We start from the raw sequence: 18,744 nt of genomic DNA on the forward strand, positions 1-18,744 counted from the left end.
GGTATTTCAGCAGGTTTGCAGACAACAAACGAAAATGTTTAGCTAAAAAATCTAATATGAATAGAAAAAAATTTCAAGGACATGAAATTGTTGTAAACTGGTGGTACACACATTATCATACAAACACTCCAAATTACTTCAACTTGTACAACTTTCTTCGTAAATCCATTTGACTGGTATGGTGCATCCTGTGGGTCACCAGGCACCCAGTTTAAAAACCGCTTTGATCCCGCTACGTATGTTTTTTTCAGCTCTGTGTTTTCGGGAATGGAGACAATTAAGACTGACGCAGATAGTGGAGATTTAGTCCAGCAACAAAATTGCTTTGGAGCTGGTGAGTAGCTGATTTGACTCCTGCAAATAACAGGGTTCCCTCGGGTATGGAAAACCTGGAAAAGTTATGGAATTGAAATTCATATTTTAAGGCCTTGAAAAGTTTTGAAAAAAAAAACAACTTTTGCAAAAGTTCTTGAATAAGTATGGAATTTGGCACCTGTTTCACTTTGAAAATGCCAGTGATAGGGACTTAATAGTGTAATATATGTATATGTGTTGCAAGTATGGTAAATTGGCTGCATACACTAAAGTCTCTATACTAGTTTTACTAGGGGAATTGTTCGATTTTTTTCGAATAAGGTTATGGAAATCTGTTGTTGTTTTCTTAAAAAGTTTTGGAAAAGTCATGGAATTTATCAACTAAAATTGCTCTGAAACCCTGAAATAAGATCTTTCTTACAACCAACTTCATTTTCAGCGTTACCAGCTGATTGTCCTACTTATAATGGTCCCCACTCTATTGACTGTCTGAAAGCAATCTGGAGCGCTATTGGATGTTTACCAGCTGGTGACAGTTATCCAGATAAACTATCATCTGCTGAACGGGCAAATTTGTCTGTAATACCATACCCGTAAGTATTGTGTATTTATTTTGTTAAATGATCCTACCAAATGTGTTTCGTTAGGAAATGGTCCAAAAACCGAAAAAAATGTTTTGTTTAGTCTTTTAGTGCTACTGTGATTACAGGGGTGGGTGTAGGAAAATATGTCTTGTTTGTATAAAAGCTGCATTGTAATGTTTTATAATGCTATAACATTAAAACTGTGTTGTTTTTAACAATTTTTAAAACCGTATTTGTTACCATTATTTCCTATCCCTTATATCATATAAAATAGTTTTGTCACTAATTTCACAGCCTTGTTTGAACACAGCTTTCATCTTTTGAAAAATCCACTTTATATTTTATTTTGTAGAGCTCTGGAGGCACAATTGCAAGCTATAAAAACTGATGCTGATGCTGGGACAGGATCCGCACAGCTTGAATGTTTTGGAATGAGTATGTTTTCTATGTTATACTTTTAAAATGTGGTGGAGATAAACAGCAATAAGGTTGTGTAAAGTTTTGGGCGCACTTATTTTTAGCTCTGCTCCGTGATGATGTAATATAGTTTTAAACTGACTAGATAGCTATACTGTATATATGTTTCTAACTCCACTGTACAGTCAATTAGAACTAGTGATGGGACGAGTACCCGGTACTCGGTATCGAACGATTTCAGTGGTATCGATACTCGTACTCGGTATCGAAATATTTTGTCTCAATTTTCGATACCAACATGCGAGTACCAAAGGTCGATTTGCACCATAAGAATACGGACAACGTACTCGGTATCGAAGGTATATACATGTGGTACTCGGTATCGGTACTCGCTTCAAAACCTGGTATCATCCCATCTCTAATTTGAACTACTAGGACCAGTATTTCTATTTAGATGTAAAGGATAAGTTTATTAGGTGGATGCGTTCTTTAACTGACTTGTAATCATGTGTTGTTACTATTAAACATGTTATTTTTTAGATCGATTTCAATCACCAGATATCTAACAGAAGGGCTTTATTGATAAACTGTCCCCATTTCATTTATTTTAATGTATGTATCTTGCAACCAATTAGATATGTATCCACTTTTGGCTCCTGCACCCCTCTGTCACACACTCCACAAACCGCTCATTACTTGTACACAAAAGCATCAACCAGAAGTTTATGAACTGACTTGCTTGTGTAAAAGGTGCACTTTACTTCACTGGGATCTTTTTTGCAGCTTTACCGACAGCATGCCCGACCTATCTTGGACCACATTCACTTGCATGCGTGGAAATAGTATGGGGTCTTATTGGATGCTTGCCAGCTGGGGCTGAATTTCCCAGTAAACTCTCAACTACTGATTTTGACAACCTTGCTGCATTGGAATATAGGTCAATGTTGAATTTTGCCTGATGTTCAAATAAGGAACATCTATATATAGTATCTCAATTTATTTATTTACAGAAGACTTTGCTTCTTAAATTGTATGTTATTTAACTTAAAAAATATTTTAGTTAATAAAATATTTCATAACCTGCAGACAGTGCACACTGTTTCCACCTATAAGGTCTCATTAGTGCAGCTGGTGACAAGAGGTAGGCCATATTGGCTAGAGCAGTGCTTTTCAACCATGTATCGTACACTCCAGGGTGTACCACATTGATGGGGTCTACTGGGGTGTACCAGATACAAAATATAATACACCTATGACCAGGTATTACAATGGGCAGGTTGACATTTTGAACCAGGTTGACTGGAGTGTGCAACTGTATCTCAAGTATACGTAGAGTGTGAATGTATTACAAGGGTGAATAATGTTTTGACCGGGGTGGACAAATTTTTGTGTAAACGTGAAAAGGGTGTACCATTTCGAAAAAAGTTGAGAAGCACAGGCCTAGTGTATACATCCAACAGTGTGGCCTGTCTGCAACTTATCATTTACTGACTTTCATGAAAAAATGTTTTATACTATCTGAATATACGCTTGTAAATTAGATATCTCTGCATGTTTTATTCAATGTTATCTGCATAGCATATCATACATTTTAACTATTTCAGTACACCACAAGAAGTTTTGATTGACCAGAATTTTTCTGTATAAGTTCAATGTAGTAGCTCTGCAGTCTTTAATGTAAAAAAGGAAACCTGAAATCAAATATTTTGTTATAAAACACAGAACCCTATACAGTACATTGGAAATGGTTAGGGCAGATGCAGACGCCGGAAACTCGGTACAACAACAAAACTGCTTTGGTTTCGGTAAGTTTATTAAAACAGACCAGTGGGTGGTTTCACTTTTATTTATTTCATACACAAAGCATGAAAGGCAGTTTTAGGCAGTGGCAGAAAATTAGGAAGATTGAATTCCTACACAATAATTACAATTACAGAGCAGTATTTCTATTTATTTTATAAAGAACTTTTAAAAGTGTGCAGTTTTACTAGGCAGGTCAACAACGCCATCCATTTTTGTTGTGTTTAATTAAAAATCATCATCTGTAAGTTGTTTAACGGCAGACTAAGACTCAACCACCATGTAATATAGTTTTTCAGCACCTTAGGTCTGCCACAGCTGTAGAATCGGATGTTGGGTACTCGGTACTGTAAAAACTTTCCATGGACCTACAACCACTCCATGTCATACAAAACCTGTTTTCCTCTTTTATTTCAACCTTTCATTAAGTCTTATAAATGGTTATTTTGATGCAAAACAGTTTTGAGAAACATTTGTGGATTAACTTAAATTATTTTGCAGCGTTACCGACCGAATGTCCAACTTATAGTGGACCTCACTCTATCGACTGTTTGAAAACTGTTTGGGGATCAGTTGGATGTTTACCAGCGGGTGATGAATATCCTGACAAACTTTCATCATCGGCAGCTGCAACTCTGTCTTCAATGATATATGTGTGAGTACTCTAAATGTAAAGTACCAAGTTTTACTGTAAGTGCCCTAGCTACACTTAACCCGAACAATCCTTCCGTCTTTCCACATGCAATAATCTTTATGTTCACATTACATATTTTTTTGTATCATCTTCAGTGCAAATAAACTAAACCCAGCTACCAAAGAGCTTTGATTTAGTGAATACATTCAATTTTGACTGTGTAAATGCCAAACGATTTGCATGTTTGTATTTAAGTACTAATTTAAACTGATACATTGCTTGTTTTTCAATTTTTATCATTCAATAGTCTAAAATCCAGCGTAAATGCACAAATCTGTTTACTATTGATATCAACACAATTTTATTACCATGTGGAAATAACAAGTAAATTGTCTCACTTCAAAGGTTGCAGACCCCTGGTTTAAGCTTTTTTAAACCTTGCACTGAATGATAATGACAGTTATTGTTGAATGTTTGCTATAACATTTATTTACCATATTCAAGCTTTAAATCCAGCTGCTATGTTTGATTTAAATCAGTGGTTTTCAAACTCAGTTTTCAGGGCCGCATGACTCCCAACTACTTATTTTGCACCAGACCTCAGAAAACCACCAAACATTGCTATTTTAGCTTTCAAAGTCACCTTTAGTGATTTTCTAAAGGTTTCATTTTTTTGCGGCTCCCTACACACTTAAAAAAATACCATTTGGCCCCGACAATAAAAAAGTTTGAGAACCACTGATTTAAATGTATCTGTTCCCTGATAATATCCTGGCTCAAAGCTTTTATCAATTTCATTTTTTGCTAGTTTTCAGTAACTGTGTATGTCTCAGATGCTAAAGTTTGCCATTTTATTTGTCGTTCAGAGATCTGTTAGCAGCCATGCAAGCAATAAAATCTGATGCAGATGCAGGAACAGATGCTGCTCAGCTTAAATGCTTTGGAACAAGTGAGAAATATCACATTTTTCTTTTTTTTGTTTGTTTATTACTCAGTTCTTTGATACTGTTGTGGTACTTTCCTTAAGGCAGTGAATCGGGTTCCCGCATTCCACAATCACAATGTTTCGCTAATTGTGCTGCATTCATTACTTTTTTGCTTGTAGTGATTACTCTTTGTGTGTGCTATATAAACTGGCAATTATCCAAGCTGTAAATGCTTGTTTCGTTTAAGTGTCATTCACGCTATTTTACTCTTCAAGCGAACAATACAAAGAAACACAACTGATGCAAAAGAGTTTTTTTCTTACAACTTGCAAAGTATTTCTTAGACTTTTACGCTTTCACCCCACTTGATGTTACATTTTCTATTTGTCACACAAAAATGATTTGGATTTGCAATAATTCAGAGTTGCATATATTCTGTATCATGTGTGTTCGTTTTACTGTGTACAGCTTTGCCCACCGACTGCCCAACATACTTTGGACCTCATTCACTTGATTGTTTGAAAGTCGTGTGGAATCTGGCTGGATGTTTGCCATCGGGAACACAATTTCCTGACAAACTTACTACAGCTGAAAGTGATGCACTTGCTGCGATGGATTACAGGTCAGTGTATGGTTTCTTCATAACTAGCACAGTAAAGTGGTTTAAATTTTGTCATGTTGAAGTGAAATGCACTGATCAGATGAAGATTAGGGCGTTTCAGAACGTCTGCGTTACTATATTTTGTAAATCACAGTACGCCAGGCCCATTAAAGGCGCTATACTGAATCAGCCAGTCACCAAGCATTCACCACCATATGGCAAGGCGTAGGCTAGAAAAATGTAGCCTGCAGTGGGATTCGAACCCACGACAGGAGTCTTCCCGGGACTATATTTTGTAAACTAAAGTGTTGATGCAGTTTATGGTTCCAAACTGAGGGGCAATTTTATAACTTAAGGGGGAATATACTTTAATTCGTGCATGTGGTTTGTAAATATATACTTTAGCTCTGGGAATAGGACCTGTGAAGTTGATAAAAGATCTTTTTTTAGTGATCTTTGTATGCTTTAGCATTAACTGTGTAGTGTCTATTACATAGGAATGAGTTTGTTTTGAATTGTTAAATGAAGAATTAGTAGATAAAGGCTAGGAACCACTGTGTTTATGCCATACTTTTGTCTGAATTTAAATTGACCTAGTCTCGCGGCAAAAAAGATTGAGATCTCTGCTTCAAAAAATTAATGATTGTTCTTGCTTATGCTGGTAAGCTTACTACTTAAATCCTTTTAAGTTTTAACTTTGTTGCTTTGCTGCTTTTGTTTGATTCACTTTCAATAAATAAGAAACATATTGCACTTCGAAATTTGTCATATTAAGGAAATTAAAAGAATAAATATTTTGGAATCTGTTTAAATAAGAACTGAGAATGCCATTATATACGTGAAATCGATATTTCATTGCATAACGAAAAACACAGACTGATTTAAGTGTACTGAAAGCTACGGTTTGGAATAACTATTTTTACTGTTTTTTGTCTAAACACTTGCAGAGCTCTTTATGCCCACATGGAGGCAGTTAAAACAGATGCAGATGCTGGTGACACTTTGAAACAGCAAAGTTGTTTTGGTGCAGGTGAGGTTGTTAGTATAGTGGTGTTCCTACAATTTAATTTGCCTGGTAGAGAGTGCAACAATAATACTGTTTAACTGAGGGTTAATAGCAAAAGTGGATTGTCCCTTTGTCAGGTAACACTTGTTGCTAATCCTTGATTAGTGAAAGTGAAATGCTAAATATGGAAGCACTTTTCAAACAAAAAATCAGGTAATGAAAAACATTAATAAACATATACATATAGTAAACCTCCGTTAATTTAGTCCTGTTTGGAACAAAAAAGATGTCCGGATTGGGCAAAGATCCAGATTAAACGATGTTAGTTTGTTTTCCACATTACAAGTCATTTGTCCCTCGAATTTTATCTGAATTAGGCAAGATCTGGATTAACCTAATTAAGTTTAATACATACATACATATACATATATATATATCAATCAATCAAAATTGCCCAGGTCTTGGCGTCCCCACATATATATCTATATGTATTTAGACAAAAATGGAAATATTTTTGTGTTTTTGACTGTTTAATTACACAAGCCGTGATCATCGATTACCATGTTGCTTATTGGAGGACCTGATACTGTTCAGTTCAAACACTCATATGTATATACATATTCATGTTTTTATAAAAAAACAAAACAAGCACAACAGTTATAATATGTTTTATATTTTCAGCTTTGCCGGCAGATTGTTTGTTGTATAACGGTCCTCATAGTGAGAAGTGTTTGGAAACTGTGTGGATTTCAGTCGGATGTTTAGCTGTTGGAGACGATTACCCGACGAAACTTTCTCCTGCAGGAAAAGCAACATTGGTTTCCTTAAAATTCCCGTTAGTACAATGTTCACTAGGGATGGGCTGAACTGAGCCAGCAGTATTGGCCTGTACCAAATGTTTACTTACTTTATATCTTTGGTTTTTGGATGATCAAATTTAAAATTGAATATATAGATACTGTTAAATTGTTTATTTTTTTACCTTTACCTAAAGTGTTATTGTTATATGTGGGTTCCACACAGAGGCATAGATGTTCATTGTCCAATGTGAACGTTACTTAACTAAAAAAAAAACTAATCATAGATGACTTGATGCTTGATTTCTGGAAATATTTTTACATGGTGACCATATTAATTTAACCTGACAAAAATGCTTTTGTACAGTTTATCAGCAGATCAAGTGTTTTTGCAAACTTTGTTTCCCTTGCAGTAAGCATACCAATGTCGCTACTCCTTCCATAAAACATACCAACAATGCATCAGTGTGTCTGTTTTTTTGCAGAGATCTGGAGGCTCACATGGCTGGCATAAAAGCTGCTGCTGACATCGGAACAAGCACGGCACAACTTGCGTGCTTTGGAATAGGTAACTCTGCAAAACATGTTTGCCTTAAATTTATCTGTGGGCAGTGCATATCCTACTAAACCACCTGTTCCCAACCTGTGGGTCGCGGCCCCAACCGGGGTCGCCTGACAATTTGCTTTGGGTCACCTAAGGCATGGTTCCCAACTCATTTTAGGCCATGGACCCCTAGCCCCAATAAAATAAACTCATTGACCACTTTATTGTTGAGAAAAAATATAGTCAATGTTAATTTAGAGCCTACTAATTTTATCCTTGGGGTCACCACAACTTGGCAAGTGTTATCAAGGGGTCACGGCACAAGAAAAGTTGGGAACCGCTGAACTAAACTGTTTAGTGTTTTAATCTCAAATTCCTTGATAGTAGGCCCCTGTTTAAAGTTCCACTGCTGTACGCAATCTTGCAAACCCTCTTGTGGCAAAATTAAATGGAAAAGTTTATGAAACTTGCCTTGTTTAAAACATTTTTTCGGGCCAATTGTTTAGTGTTGCTTTAGGACTCATTTGGACAAATGTACTGTTCATGCAAAAGTAATAATCCTTACTTCAAATTTGTATGCACATACTCAGTTTTACAATACAAGATGATTCTGGTTAATTTCATCACACTTTTTGGGCATAATCTGCTTAATTGTGTCAGGATTGTGAAACAGTAGCCTTTCACTTAAGACAATTTTCCAACTTTATTGCATAATCTGGTAAAGCTTGGTGATTTAGTTATGAAAAGATGTCAACCCCATCTGGCTTGGTTTGGTATAGCGCCTTCAATGGGCCTAGCGTGCTATGATTTATATATATGAATATGAATGCTGTGAATACTGATCTGCATGAATGCTGGCTGATCCCAGTACATGTATAACCCCAATGTGCTATTTTGTTTTTGCAGATTTACCTCCAGCTTGCCCCACATTCTATGGACCCCATTCCCTGGCATGTTTGAACATAGTTTGGGGTCTGGTGGGATGTTTACCTTTGGGCCAAGAATATCCTCCAAAATTGTCAACTGTAGAAGTGAACGCTCTTAGTGCCTTGGATTACACGTTAGCACTTTGAAATTTCTAAATTTAAAGTTTTGCTGCTTATAAAAAACACTACAATTACTGTATTTTGAGAATCTTGAAGGTTTATTTTTTCAATTTTTTTTAAACAAATAAAAAATTGATAAAAAATATTTCCAGTCTAGTTGTGTTTGCTCAAAGTGTCTAAGCGTATATGTGAGCTCCCATGACATATATCTTTATGATATAGTGTGGCAGCTTAGTTAGCTATGATCCACAAATTTGCCATCCATAATGTTTCAATTAACTTTGCACAGCTATTTCTAGCTTGGTAACGATTCTTGTGTAATACTGTTTTTCTTCACTGAGCTTAAACTAACCTAATCCTGTACTGTAAATAACTTGGCACTAAGTCATGTAGCTTAACATGAAAGTTTCCTTAAATATATTATCATAATCTGGTCAATATTATTGTAAATTATTTGCTTCAGATGTTGTGTTTTCGTCTGGAAATTCACTGTTTTTTAGATAAGCCAAGATTGTAGAAAATAATGACCTTTTTTTTTCTACAGAGTTCTTTATGCTGAATTGCTAATAGTCAAAACAGAAGCAGACACTGGCGATTTAACTCAGCAGCAAAACTGCTTTGGAGTTGGTAAGAAATTAATAAAAAAATGTTTCTCATACTCGAACCAGCAAGGATTGAATGTGTTTTACAGCATGGTTTAACTCATAATGATCCAATGTTTTTTTACAGCCTTGCCGGCCACTTGTCCATTATATAACGGACCCCATAGTGAGGATTGTTTGAAAACTGTGTGGAGCGCTGTTGGGTGTTTGGCAGCGGGTGATGATTATCCACCAAAACTTGCCTCTCCACGACTTGTTACATTAGCAGCACTGGATTATCCGTAAGTTATATTAATTTGCTACTGTCGATATTAGTTTGGCATTTCAGCTTTTTGTTACTCGAATGAAGGGTTGGGTGACTGAAGAGATTTTTTAGGCAATGAAAATACGAACTCAAAACAAAACTTCCTTTGATTAACATTAAGAATTGTCACACTTTGTACCGCCTCAATGTTGCACAGATATTTCGTAATAGACTCAAAAACTAAAATGTTATTTGATGCTTTCTTCTATCATGTTTCCTTTCAATTTAAGATTTGAACTTGCTGCTAAAAATAAACATTGATTGATTGATTGATTGAATTTAGCGTTATTGTATTGTGCTTCTACGATCGGTTGCATTCTTAGTAAGTTTTTGGCCCATTTTCGTATATATAATAATTCAACCTGTGTTGTACGATTGTGGATAGAAACTATTTGTGATTTTTTTGTTCTGATTCTAGCTGGTCTACAAGCTAAACTTTATAATGAAATCTGTTCATGATTCTCTGTTTTTCTAATTTGAATGTTTTTTACTACCTAACAGGGTTTTAGAGGCAGAACTTGCACGCATAAAAGCAGAAGCCGACAAAGGAAACAGCACTGCTCAGCTTCAATGCTTTGGAAGAGGTGCTTATTGTAGTAGTCATGACTTACCCAAGTCCACCTTGGATATTGCTTTTTCTCAACTTTGTCGGCATATTAAAATAATTTTTGTTTTTTATAACATTTATACCACTAAAAAAATAAAAAAACTGACTTGCAAAAAATTGACATTTAGTAAAACCCTAGTTCTGGGTTGTGTGATAAAAATAATACAAGTTTTGGGTTGTAAGATAACAAATAAGTTGCGCTGTAATTGATTATTTTTTTTCAGTTTTGCCCACCGCATGTCCGACATACTATGGTCCACACTCAGTTGCCTGCTTGAACGTAATATGGGACTTGGTTGGATGTTTGCCGGCTGGTCTTGAACATCCACCAAAACTTTCCTCGACAGATTTTTCAACTCTGGCTGCATTGAATTACAAGTAAGAAAAATCTTTGTAGTTTCAACTTTAAACAAAAAATTATTACTGTACTTGACAAATGTAATTTTAATAATTATCTCTTTAATGCTGAAAATAAGCGGCCCAAATAGAGCGACATGCTTTGTTTTTTTCTGTGCACCTTTTTTATCTATCGTTTATGTGCGACGCTTGTTGTGCACCTTTTTATCAATCCTTCATGTGACTCAAGTGTATGCAAACGGGTGTAATCAAAGATGATGGCATGAGCACTTGCCGAAATGTTTGAAAAATAAAGCATGTCGCTTTTTACATCTATTTTGGCCGCTATTTTTACCACTAAAGATTTTTGTTTACTATAACTTATACTATAAGTTAACATCATTATGACTTTGTGGGATATACTTTTGCTAACAAGAACATTCAATTGAAGAAAGGTCCAAAAAGATTGCTTGTGTTGGAATGTTTAAGACTGTACAAAAAATCTGGTTAAATGCAAAAATCTATTTTATTGCATACAGATTGTAAATTAACAACTTAATTAACAACCAACCAACCATTAACAACTTATCTAGTAGTTGGCATCGTTGATTAACCAAATTGGTCTGTTATAGTTTCTTGAGATACTTTGAAACTGGCATGATTTGTTTCCACACAAATTCTCAAATTTAATAAGTCATTCATCGTTATGATTCCAGATAGAATCTGATAGAATTTGTATGTGATACTGAAGATGCCGCATCGGCGAAATATATTTATTTGAATTGATAAGGATGAATGATTTGATGGTTTAATAAATTTGAATCAATAAGGTTCACTCCAGCAAGCAATCAGCTGGGAGATTCTGGTTTAAAGTTTAAATACACTGTATTACAGTTAAATGGCCATTTTTCTACTCGGTCTTGTAAAAGTTTTCAGGCAACAACAAATACTAATCTGCAGATAATACTGAAACTATATATACACCCCATTTTTTCCAAATAATAACACTGAATGATCCGTGTATTATATTGTGAAGGGATGCCAAGGCAGCGATGCAAGTGACAAGAAATGACGCTGATTCCGGAATTTCAACAGCACAATTGAACTGTTTCGGAATTGGTACAAATTGAAAAAGCTAAAATCAGATTTTTTGCACTTTAAATTAGTTTGTGTTGTGTATTGAGGTCAAGTAATTCTAGACGATTTTTTAAGCTTGGTAACAGAGCACTGGCATAGTGTACATTTCCGTAGAATAATTAAACTAATAAAAACAAAACGAACAGTGAGCTTGTATAATCAACACATTTTGTTGTACTCCTGTGGCACCACAAAGCAGTTCAGAAAAAAGAAATATATATATATGTATATATATACCCACTCTTAGAAATATATGCACCATCAGTATTTTATGCTAGAAGAAATTAAGAGAACATAAATCTTAATGTCTCTAAATGATTTTAGCTTTACTGATTCTGTTATATTTCTTCATAACTATCTTTATTATAACTTTTGTTTCCTAATTTATGGTATACATTAGATTTGCCGACCAACTGCTCCAAGTATTATGGTCCCAATGACGTATATTGCTTGCAAGAGGTCTGGCTCTTGGTTGGATGTTTGCCCGAGGGAAAGGAATATCCAGTCAAACTAAGCCCAGCTGAGCAACTTGCCTATGCAGGACTCAACTACAGGTTAAATACTTATTAATAAAACAAAGTACCAATGCCTGCTCACAAACTTGCAGTTTTTTGTTTGGATTATTTTGTTTCATTCCATAATGATCAAATCATATAACTATAACTATCAACATTAAATAAACTTGTCACCAGCTGCGCTGATGATCCCTTATAGGTCTAAGCCAGGGGTGTCCAACACGTGGCATGCAGAGCATTTGAAAATGGCAAACAAGCTTTTGCACACACATTCAGATGATAAACTTTAGAATTGGTGACATGATTAAATTTGTTTCTATTGATTCTTCATGACCTTGATTCTAACTTCAGTAAAGATTATCAATAGTAAAATTATACAACGCACTAATTAAATTGTTCTTTTTTTGACAAAACTTAAGCCCCGTTATGAGTTGGACACCCCTGGTCTAAACCATTTCACTATGTTTGTTTGTTAATTCAAGCTAACTCATCAGACTTTCTTCAAATGCAAAATAATAACAGCAGTATGGAATTGTTTTTGCTTACTGAATATGTTTGATGTCATGATTTGCCTACAACTTGCGACACTTTTTTTACAAACTCTTTAGTTTAAGAAGCCACATTGTCGCACTTAGAAATATTGCTTTTCTGAGAAAGTCTACCCGTCAGCAATTGTTTACAGAGACAAGCAAGTGTTTGTATTTTTCAGTGCCCTGTTCAATAGCTTCACCACAATAAAGAGTGAATCTGATTCAGGAAACTTGGCTCAGCAACAGAATTGTTTTGGTGCAAGTAAGTCTAAGTATCTTTTTGCTTAAAGTTACTTGTTTCCAAGTGTTCCTAAATTAGTAAGTCCTTAAAAAAATTCGAAACATGTTTTAAATTTGTGATTGACTTTTACAAATTAAATAAGAATTTTAGTAATTTATTTAAAATTTTTGTACATGAGCATTTGTCAATATGCGTGGTGTGTTAGAAACCTTGTTTTTCAGTGCAGTGGTTTACTAGATTCAACAAGTTTTGAAAGATTTCAAGCATTAAAATGGGTACTTAAACACTGGGATCCATATATTATGATGAACTTAATAAACATGGTCTTTGCAAAAAGTTTAAGGACCATTGTCTTTCATTGTATGGTTCGGGAGCCAACTGTTAAATTTAATTCTCAAGTTAACTGAATTTTTTGTCTGTTCCAGATTTACCACCTCAGTGCCCAACATACAATGGTCCTCACTCCATCAGTTGTTTGAGGACGGTTTGGAACATTACTGGATGTTTGCCAGCGGGTCACGAATATCCAGATCGACTTTCAGCTTCCGAGATCGCAATACTTGAAAAACTAACTTTTGAGTAAGTTTCTGTAATACCATGAACTCATTTTGATGATAGAAGGCCTAGTATACTGTTTTGATTAAAGCTTATCATAAAGGCCATTGATAGAAGTAATTGTGTCTGCAAACTCATTACCTAAAACCTATATCATTGTTATTAATTTATAAGAATCTTTGTTATAGATTATTATTCATTGATTCGTTATGTTGAAATCTTGGTTTAATGTACAAACTTGGTAGGTTTTATATTCTTGTTGATCTCTAATAATTTTGAAACTAAAATTTTTGTGTTTTTATGTTAATTTGAAATCTTTTTCAGTGTTCTAAAGTCACAATTTGCAAGTATTAAGGCAAGTGCAGACAATGGATCAAACACCCACCAACTCAACTGTTTTGGAATACGTAAGTGGCACTTGCGACCTATAACCCAGTTGACATTTCTTCTGCATGACAATTTGCACCCTGAACCTATTTTTGTAGAAGTATTTTGAATAAAAAGCAAGCAAATAAAAAACAACTGTGTTTTTTAAAGCACTGAGCCAATGAATGATAAGCTGCAGACAGAGCACACTGTTCGAACCTATAAGGTCTCATCAGTGCAGCTGAATGGCTACACTAGCCAATACAGCCTATCTCTCGTTACCGCAGGACTAATGGGACCTTATGGGTTGAAACAGTGTGCACTGTCTGCAGCTTTACTATGTTGGTCCTCTACTGAATTTTGACAAAACACCAAAACATGCTTTTGTGGGAAATCAGATTAAGCACACCAAAAAGTTTAAACCACCTATTTAGGGTAAAATATGTTTGAAGCAGAATTCAATTTATTTCATTGTCTAAAAGTTAGTGCACTGGTATCCAACCTTTATCGATAAATTCCTCCCTTAACAATACAAAGATCATTTAAAATTTTGTAATTTATCAACTTTACAGGTTATATTTTCAGAGCTTGTCTATTTACAAACCGCATGTAGCAATAAAGTAAATTTCTCACCAGAAGGTTTAAAACTCTTCCTGGTTACTGTTGTAGTTGATGTTTTTCAACGGATTTAACAAAACAGTTCCACCGTTTTTAAAGTGACCTTATTCTCGGGGTAATGGAAATGTGAGAACAATCTTTCATTTTTTAGATTTGCCTGCTTCATGTCCAACCTACTACGGTCCTCACTCAATCGCTTGTATGACGGTGGTTTGGATTGCAGAGAAATGTTTACCAGTGGGTCATAAATATCCTCCCAAACTCACTTCAACAGAAGAATCTGCTCTATCTGGATTGACATACAAGTAAGTCTATTTTATGTATATTCTCATACTAAGCTCAGGGATTACAAAACTTTTTTAAACAAATCGAGCACATAAACATTCAGTAAAAAATCAAAATTAATTGTGTTGCTATTCCAATACAATTATACATTAAAAGCACGAATCTATCTTTGTCAAGGTCTATTTTTTTTCTGGCAATTTGGAGTTGCTAATCAGAATTGCTAAGTGATCATTGAAACTCGCAATAAGAAACATACATTTGTTTTGGAGCAAAACAACAACAGTGACTAATGTGTTGTTCAATTGCAGTTGTGTGAGTGTGACATCACGGTATCTTTATTGTTTCGACCTTTTTTTCAGTGCATTGGTAACCTACACTGAAAACGTGAAGACAGAAGCAGATGCTGGAAATGGAACTCAACAACTCAATTGTTTTGGAATAAGTAAGCCAGCGTTTGCAGCTCTCTGAGCAATGGCTCACAGTTTGTAACCAGTGGGTTAGATAATTCAATTATTATATATATATATATGCAGCTTATTACTTGTTACAAAAAATCTTCTGCCTAATTACATAATTTATTTAATTGCTTAAAAAGCTTGGTCATGTGTTAAAAGGGTTTGTTTGTAGTGGGAATGTGTTACATTGAAACAGTAACCTGTGTGGTGCTTTTTGAAGAACATTGTTTTGTCTCCAGACTTTCCAACTGATTGCCCAACCTACTATGGTCCTCATTCACTGGCTTGTTTGAACGTTGTTTGGACAGCAGTTGGATGTTTACCAGCGGGTAATAAACGACCTGATGCTCTCGCTGCATCAGAAAGAGATCTTTTGGCCAAATCAACCTACACGTAAGTTTAAGTGTTCATAACATTGAAATAGCTATTTTAGATTTTTTTAAATTATGGTAAAGAAAAGAAAAAAGAGTTTTTAGAAAACATTTTCTGGTAATCAATTTTACACTTAGCTGCTGTGATTGGTTGTTAGTTTGAAGTCAATTGTGTTGAAACCTAAATTTTAGTTTTTTTCTTTGTGATGAAATCAGTGCATTCCTGTGTTCAAGAGTTACTGTTTAACACAGTTTTTTCATTTATTTCTATGCAGTGATTTGGTGGATGACTTGACTTTAATCAAGACCGAAGCAGATGCGGGCGATTCGTCACAACAACTGAATTGTTTTGGAATAGGTAAACTCCATAATTTCCTCAACTTTATTCCAATCCTGTATTTCCTAACGTTGGTCATGCTCACCAATTAAGGCTGTTTGATTTTTGAAACAAGCTTTTCAGGGGTTTTTAACCAGGGATCTGAGGTGTGATGTCTGGACCAGTGATTTTCAACCGGTGTTCCGCAGAACACTAGTGCTCCGTGAAAGATTGTCAGGTGTTCCGCAAGAAATTTATTAATTTGAATAGCATTCCATGGAGCACTGGTCGAAATTCACTGGTTTAACAATGGGTGTACAAAGCCGCTTTTCAACAGATGTTTTGGTAAAGTCAGTGTTAATAAACGTTGTTCTTATCTGAGTTCCAACATGCAGATTTACCCACTGATTGTCCAACCTTCTATGGACCACATTCTGAAGCTTGTTTGAACACCATTTGGTTGAATGCCGATTGCTTAACAGCAGGACATGATTACCCCAGCAAACTGAACTCAACTGAAATTGCTATGCTTTCTGCTTTGACATATCAGTTAGTATTCATACGTAGTAATTTTTTTCAGTTGACATGTTATGAGCACTGATAAAAATGCATTTACTAAAATACTTTTAATTTGGTTTTACTTTTCTTTCCTCAATTGTTTGTGCCGTGTTTTTGACATTTTAGGATGCCTACATTGGCCCTAAATTTGTTTTGTTAAATTTAACTCCTGAAGAACTTTTGTAAAACCAAACACTTTATGAGACATTATGCGATATTGGGATTCAAATTTTTTTGACATGTTCTTTAACTATGAAAGAATTATATTTGCTCAATATCACATAAAGGCTTGTGTATACTTTTGTTAACAAATTCTTTGTGGAGGTCATTAAATGTCCAATAACAAATTTGATTCGAATAAATTTCACCAGTAGACATAACATGTTTGCTCTTGTTTTCACCTATTTGCTCTCTTTAGTTGTTTTTGTCCAATATTAGCAGTTTAAGTGCTCCTATTGTGTTTGTATTCAGTCGAACTTGACATTAAGATTTTATACTTTTTTTCAGGGATGTTGTAACAAATTTTGACAACGTAAAAGCTGATGCAGATGCTGGCTTGGGAATAAAGCAGCTAGCCTGTTTTGGAATCAGTGAGTGTTGTCTTATTTCCTTTGAAACCATGTACCGTATTTTACGGACCAGAAAGCGCACCCGACTATAAGGCGCACTGTCAATAAATTGCTTTGATTAGTTTTTTGTTCATACATAAGGCGCACCGGGCTATAGAACGCAACGTATTTTAAGGAGTATCGGTTACCGTATAAAGCTCATTTATATAATAATAGTATCGGTACTGGTTTTGAGTGTAGGCAATAAAGCACTACTTGATCCATACATTAGGCACACCGGCTTATAAGGCGCACGATCAATTTATGAGGAAAAAAAGGATTTAAATTGCACCTTATTTTCTTTAAAACCATGTAGCAGTTAATTTTTAGAAGACTGATTATGAGAGATCTTTTAATACATTTTGTTGAACATGTTTCCACATTTGTTATTATCGGTAAAAAGTGATTTCTGTGAAGTATGCAATATAGTGTTCACTACTTACAAGCTCCATAGTTGATTTGTGATCAAGCATCATTTTGTGTATAGTCTTAGTGTCACTTGGTTAATTTTCTGTTTTATTTGTTTACTTTTAATCAAGACAAGTTGCAAATACTGGTCCTTTTTTTATTAGGCCTATTTTGTTGATAATTTCTTTGTAAATTGAGGACATTTTTACTGCACTTTTTCAAAAGCACTTTGCAATTTAAACAAAATGATCCTGCAAATTTGTCTCATAAAATCTTAGCACATATCCCTGCCCCATTTCCTAAGTCCTTCACTCATATGATTATATTTATAGATTTTCCTACCGATTGTCCAACTTACTATGGACCCCATACATTGGATTGCCTGAAAGTGGTTTGGTCCAATGTTGGTTGTTTGCCAGCTGGTAATAAATATCCAAGCGTTATTACGTCAACTGATGCTACTACATGGTCAGCTTTAACATACAGGTATGATAGTTGTTTGTTTGTTTCATTTTTATGCACTGTGGGCAAGCAATGCCTCAATGCATTATCCTCACAATAATTCCGCCATCAAGCTGTTTGTTTTGTTTTTCTGTTGCTTGTTTTTTTCTTTTTTATTTGCTTCTTTCAACTTAGGCAAGCTGCCTGTTTTATTGCAAGCCTGTTGAACCATCTTTTGTTGGTGATTTTAATTTAGTTCAACCCATTGGAACCACTGGGTTGGAGCAATGTTGCTCAAGTTTCTTTCTCAGGTAAACACAAGTGACAAAAATAGGATTGGAGCCCACAAGTTTGTAAACACCAGGCACTCAGCCATTTTGACAACTTGTAACAATTTTTAAACCACGGTTTCTTAATCATAGCTTTTTTGTAGGGGTTTGTGACTGAAAAAATGTATGAAATACTGACCTAAAACTTATATCTTTAAAAGTATATCCTAATGTCAATATACTGAACTGTAGCTTTTGGCACACTTGAATCGATCTGCGTTTTGCAAACGTTTTGCAATGTATGCAGTGTAATAAAACTGACTCAGTTTAGTATGAATATCCACAACTGGATTTGTTTTCATTTTTGTATTTGTTTATCCTAATCTTTTTATTCTTAACGTAACTTTGTTAAGTGCACAAAACAATGCAATATTATTACCTACAGTGACTTGGTGTTAAGCATGGAGACAATAAAAAATGAGGCAGATGCAGGGATTTCTGCTCAACAACTTAACTGTTTTGGAATAGGTAACATGACTTAGCTGATATAAG

At 34.9% G+C, this 18,744-nt stretch overlaps 2 protein-coding genes and 1 long non-coding RNA gene across 3 annotated transcripts in view; all 3 read left to right on the forward strand.

Moving 5' to 3' along the window:
* LOC145213305 (uncharacterized) overlaps positions 1–18,744 on the forward strand; it is a 41,218-nt gene that overhangs the window by 11,003 nt on the left and 11,471 nt on the right. The window contains exons 14-38 of the mRNA XM_080081532.1: positions 252–334; positions 755–908; positions 1,252–1,334; positions 2,100–2,269; positions 2,327–2,346; positions 2,511–2,639; positions 3,003–3,121; positions 5,145–5,298; positions 6,225–6,307; positions 6,965–7,118; positions 7,566–7,648; positions 10,408–10,561; positions 11,556–11,638; positions 12,057–12,210; positions 12,881–12,963; positions 13,368–13,521; positions 13,822–13,904; positions 14,633–14,786; positions 15,126–15,208; positions 15,461–15,614; positions 15,868–15,950; positions 16,304–16,457; positions 16,974–17,056; positions 17,815–17,968; positions 18,638–18,720. Coding sequence (XP_079937658.1) covers positions 252–334; positions 755–908; positions 1,252–1,334; positions 2,100–2,269; positions 2,327–2,346; positions 2,511–2,639; positions 3,003–3,121; positions 5,145–5,298; positions 6,225–6,307; positions 6,965–7,118; positions 7,566–7,648; positions 10,408–10,561; positions 11,556–11,638; positions 12,057–12,210; positions 12,881–12,963; positions 13,368–13,521; positions 13,822–13,904; positions 14,633–14,786; positions 15,126–15,208; positions 15,461–15,614; positions 15,868–15,950; positions 16,304–16,457; positions 16,974–17,056; positions 17,815–17,968; positions 18,638–18,720 — 2,891 coding nt within the window. The remainder of the gene's footprint in view (positions 1–251; positions 335–754; positions 909–1,251; positions 1,335–2,099; positions 2,270–2,326; positions 2,347–2,510; positions 2,640–3,002; positions 3,122–5,144; positions 5,299–6,224; positions 6,308–6,964; positions 7,119–7,565; positions 7,649–10,407; positions 10,562–11,555; positions 11,639–12,056; positions 12,211–12,880; positions 12,964–13,367; positions 13,522–13,821; positions 13,905–14,632; positions 14,787–15,125; positions 15,209–15,460; positions 15,615–15,867; positions 15,951–16,303; positions 16,458–16,973; positions 17,057–17,814; positions 17,969–18,637; positions 18,721–18,744) is intronic.
* Positions 3,554–4,753, forward strand: LOC145215492 (uncharacterized). The gene is made up of 3 exons (XM_080084196.1): positions 3,554–3,771; positions 4,617–4,699; positions 4,746–4,753. The coding sequence occupies exons 1-3, from the start codon at positions 3,554–3,556 to the stop codon at positions 4,751–4,753; spliced, it is 309 nt and encodes a 102-aa protein (XP_079940322.1).
* On the forward strand, positions 9,221–10,154 carry LOC145215410 (uncharacterized). Its single transcript, XR_013857297.1, has 3 exons — positions 9,221–9,297; positions 9,400–9,553; positions 10,078–10,154. It is a non-coding gene; the product is annotated as an uncharacterized LOC145215410 (long non-coding RNA).

Source organism: Phallusia mammillata, chromosome 2 (genome assembly GCF_965637545.1).
Source record: "Phallusia mammillata chromosome 2, kaPhaMamm4.hap1.1, whole genome shotgun sequence".
In the NCBI taxonomy this organism is placed as follows: Eukaryota; Metazoa; Chordata; class Ascidiacea; order Phlebobranchia; family Ascidiidae; genus Phallusia; species Phallusia mammillata.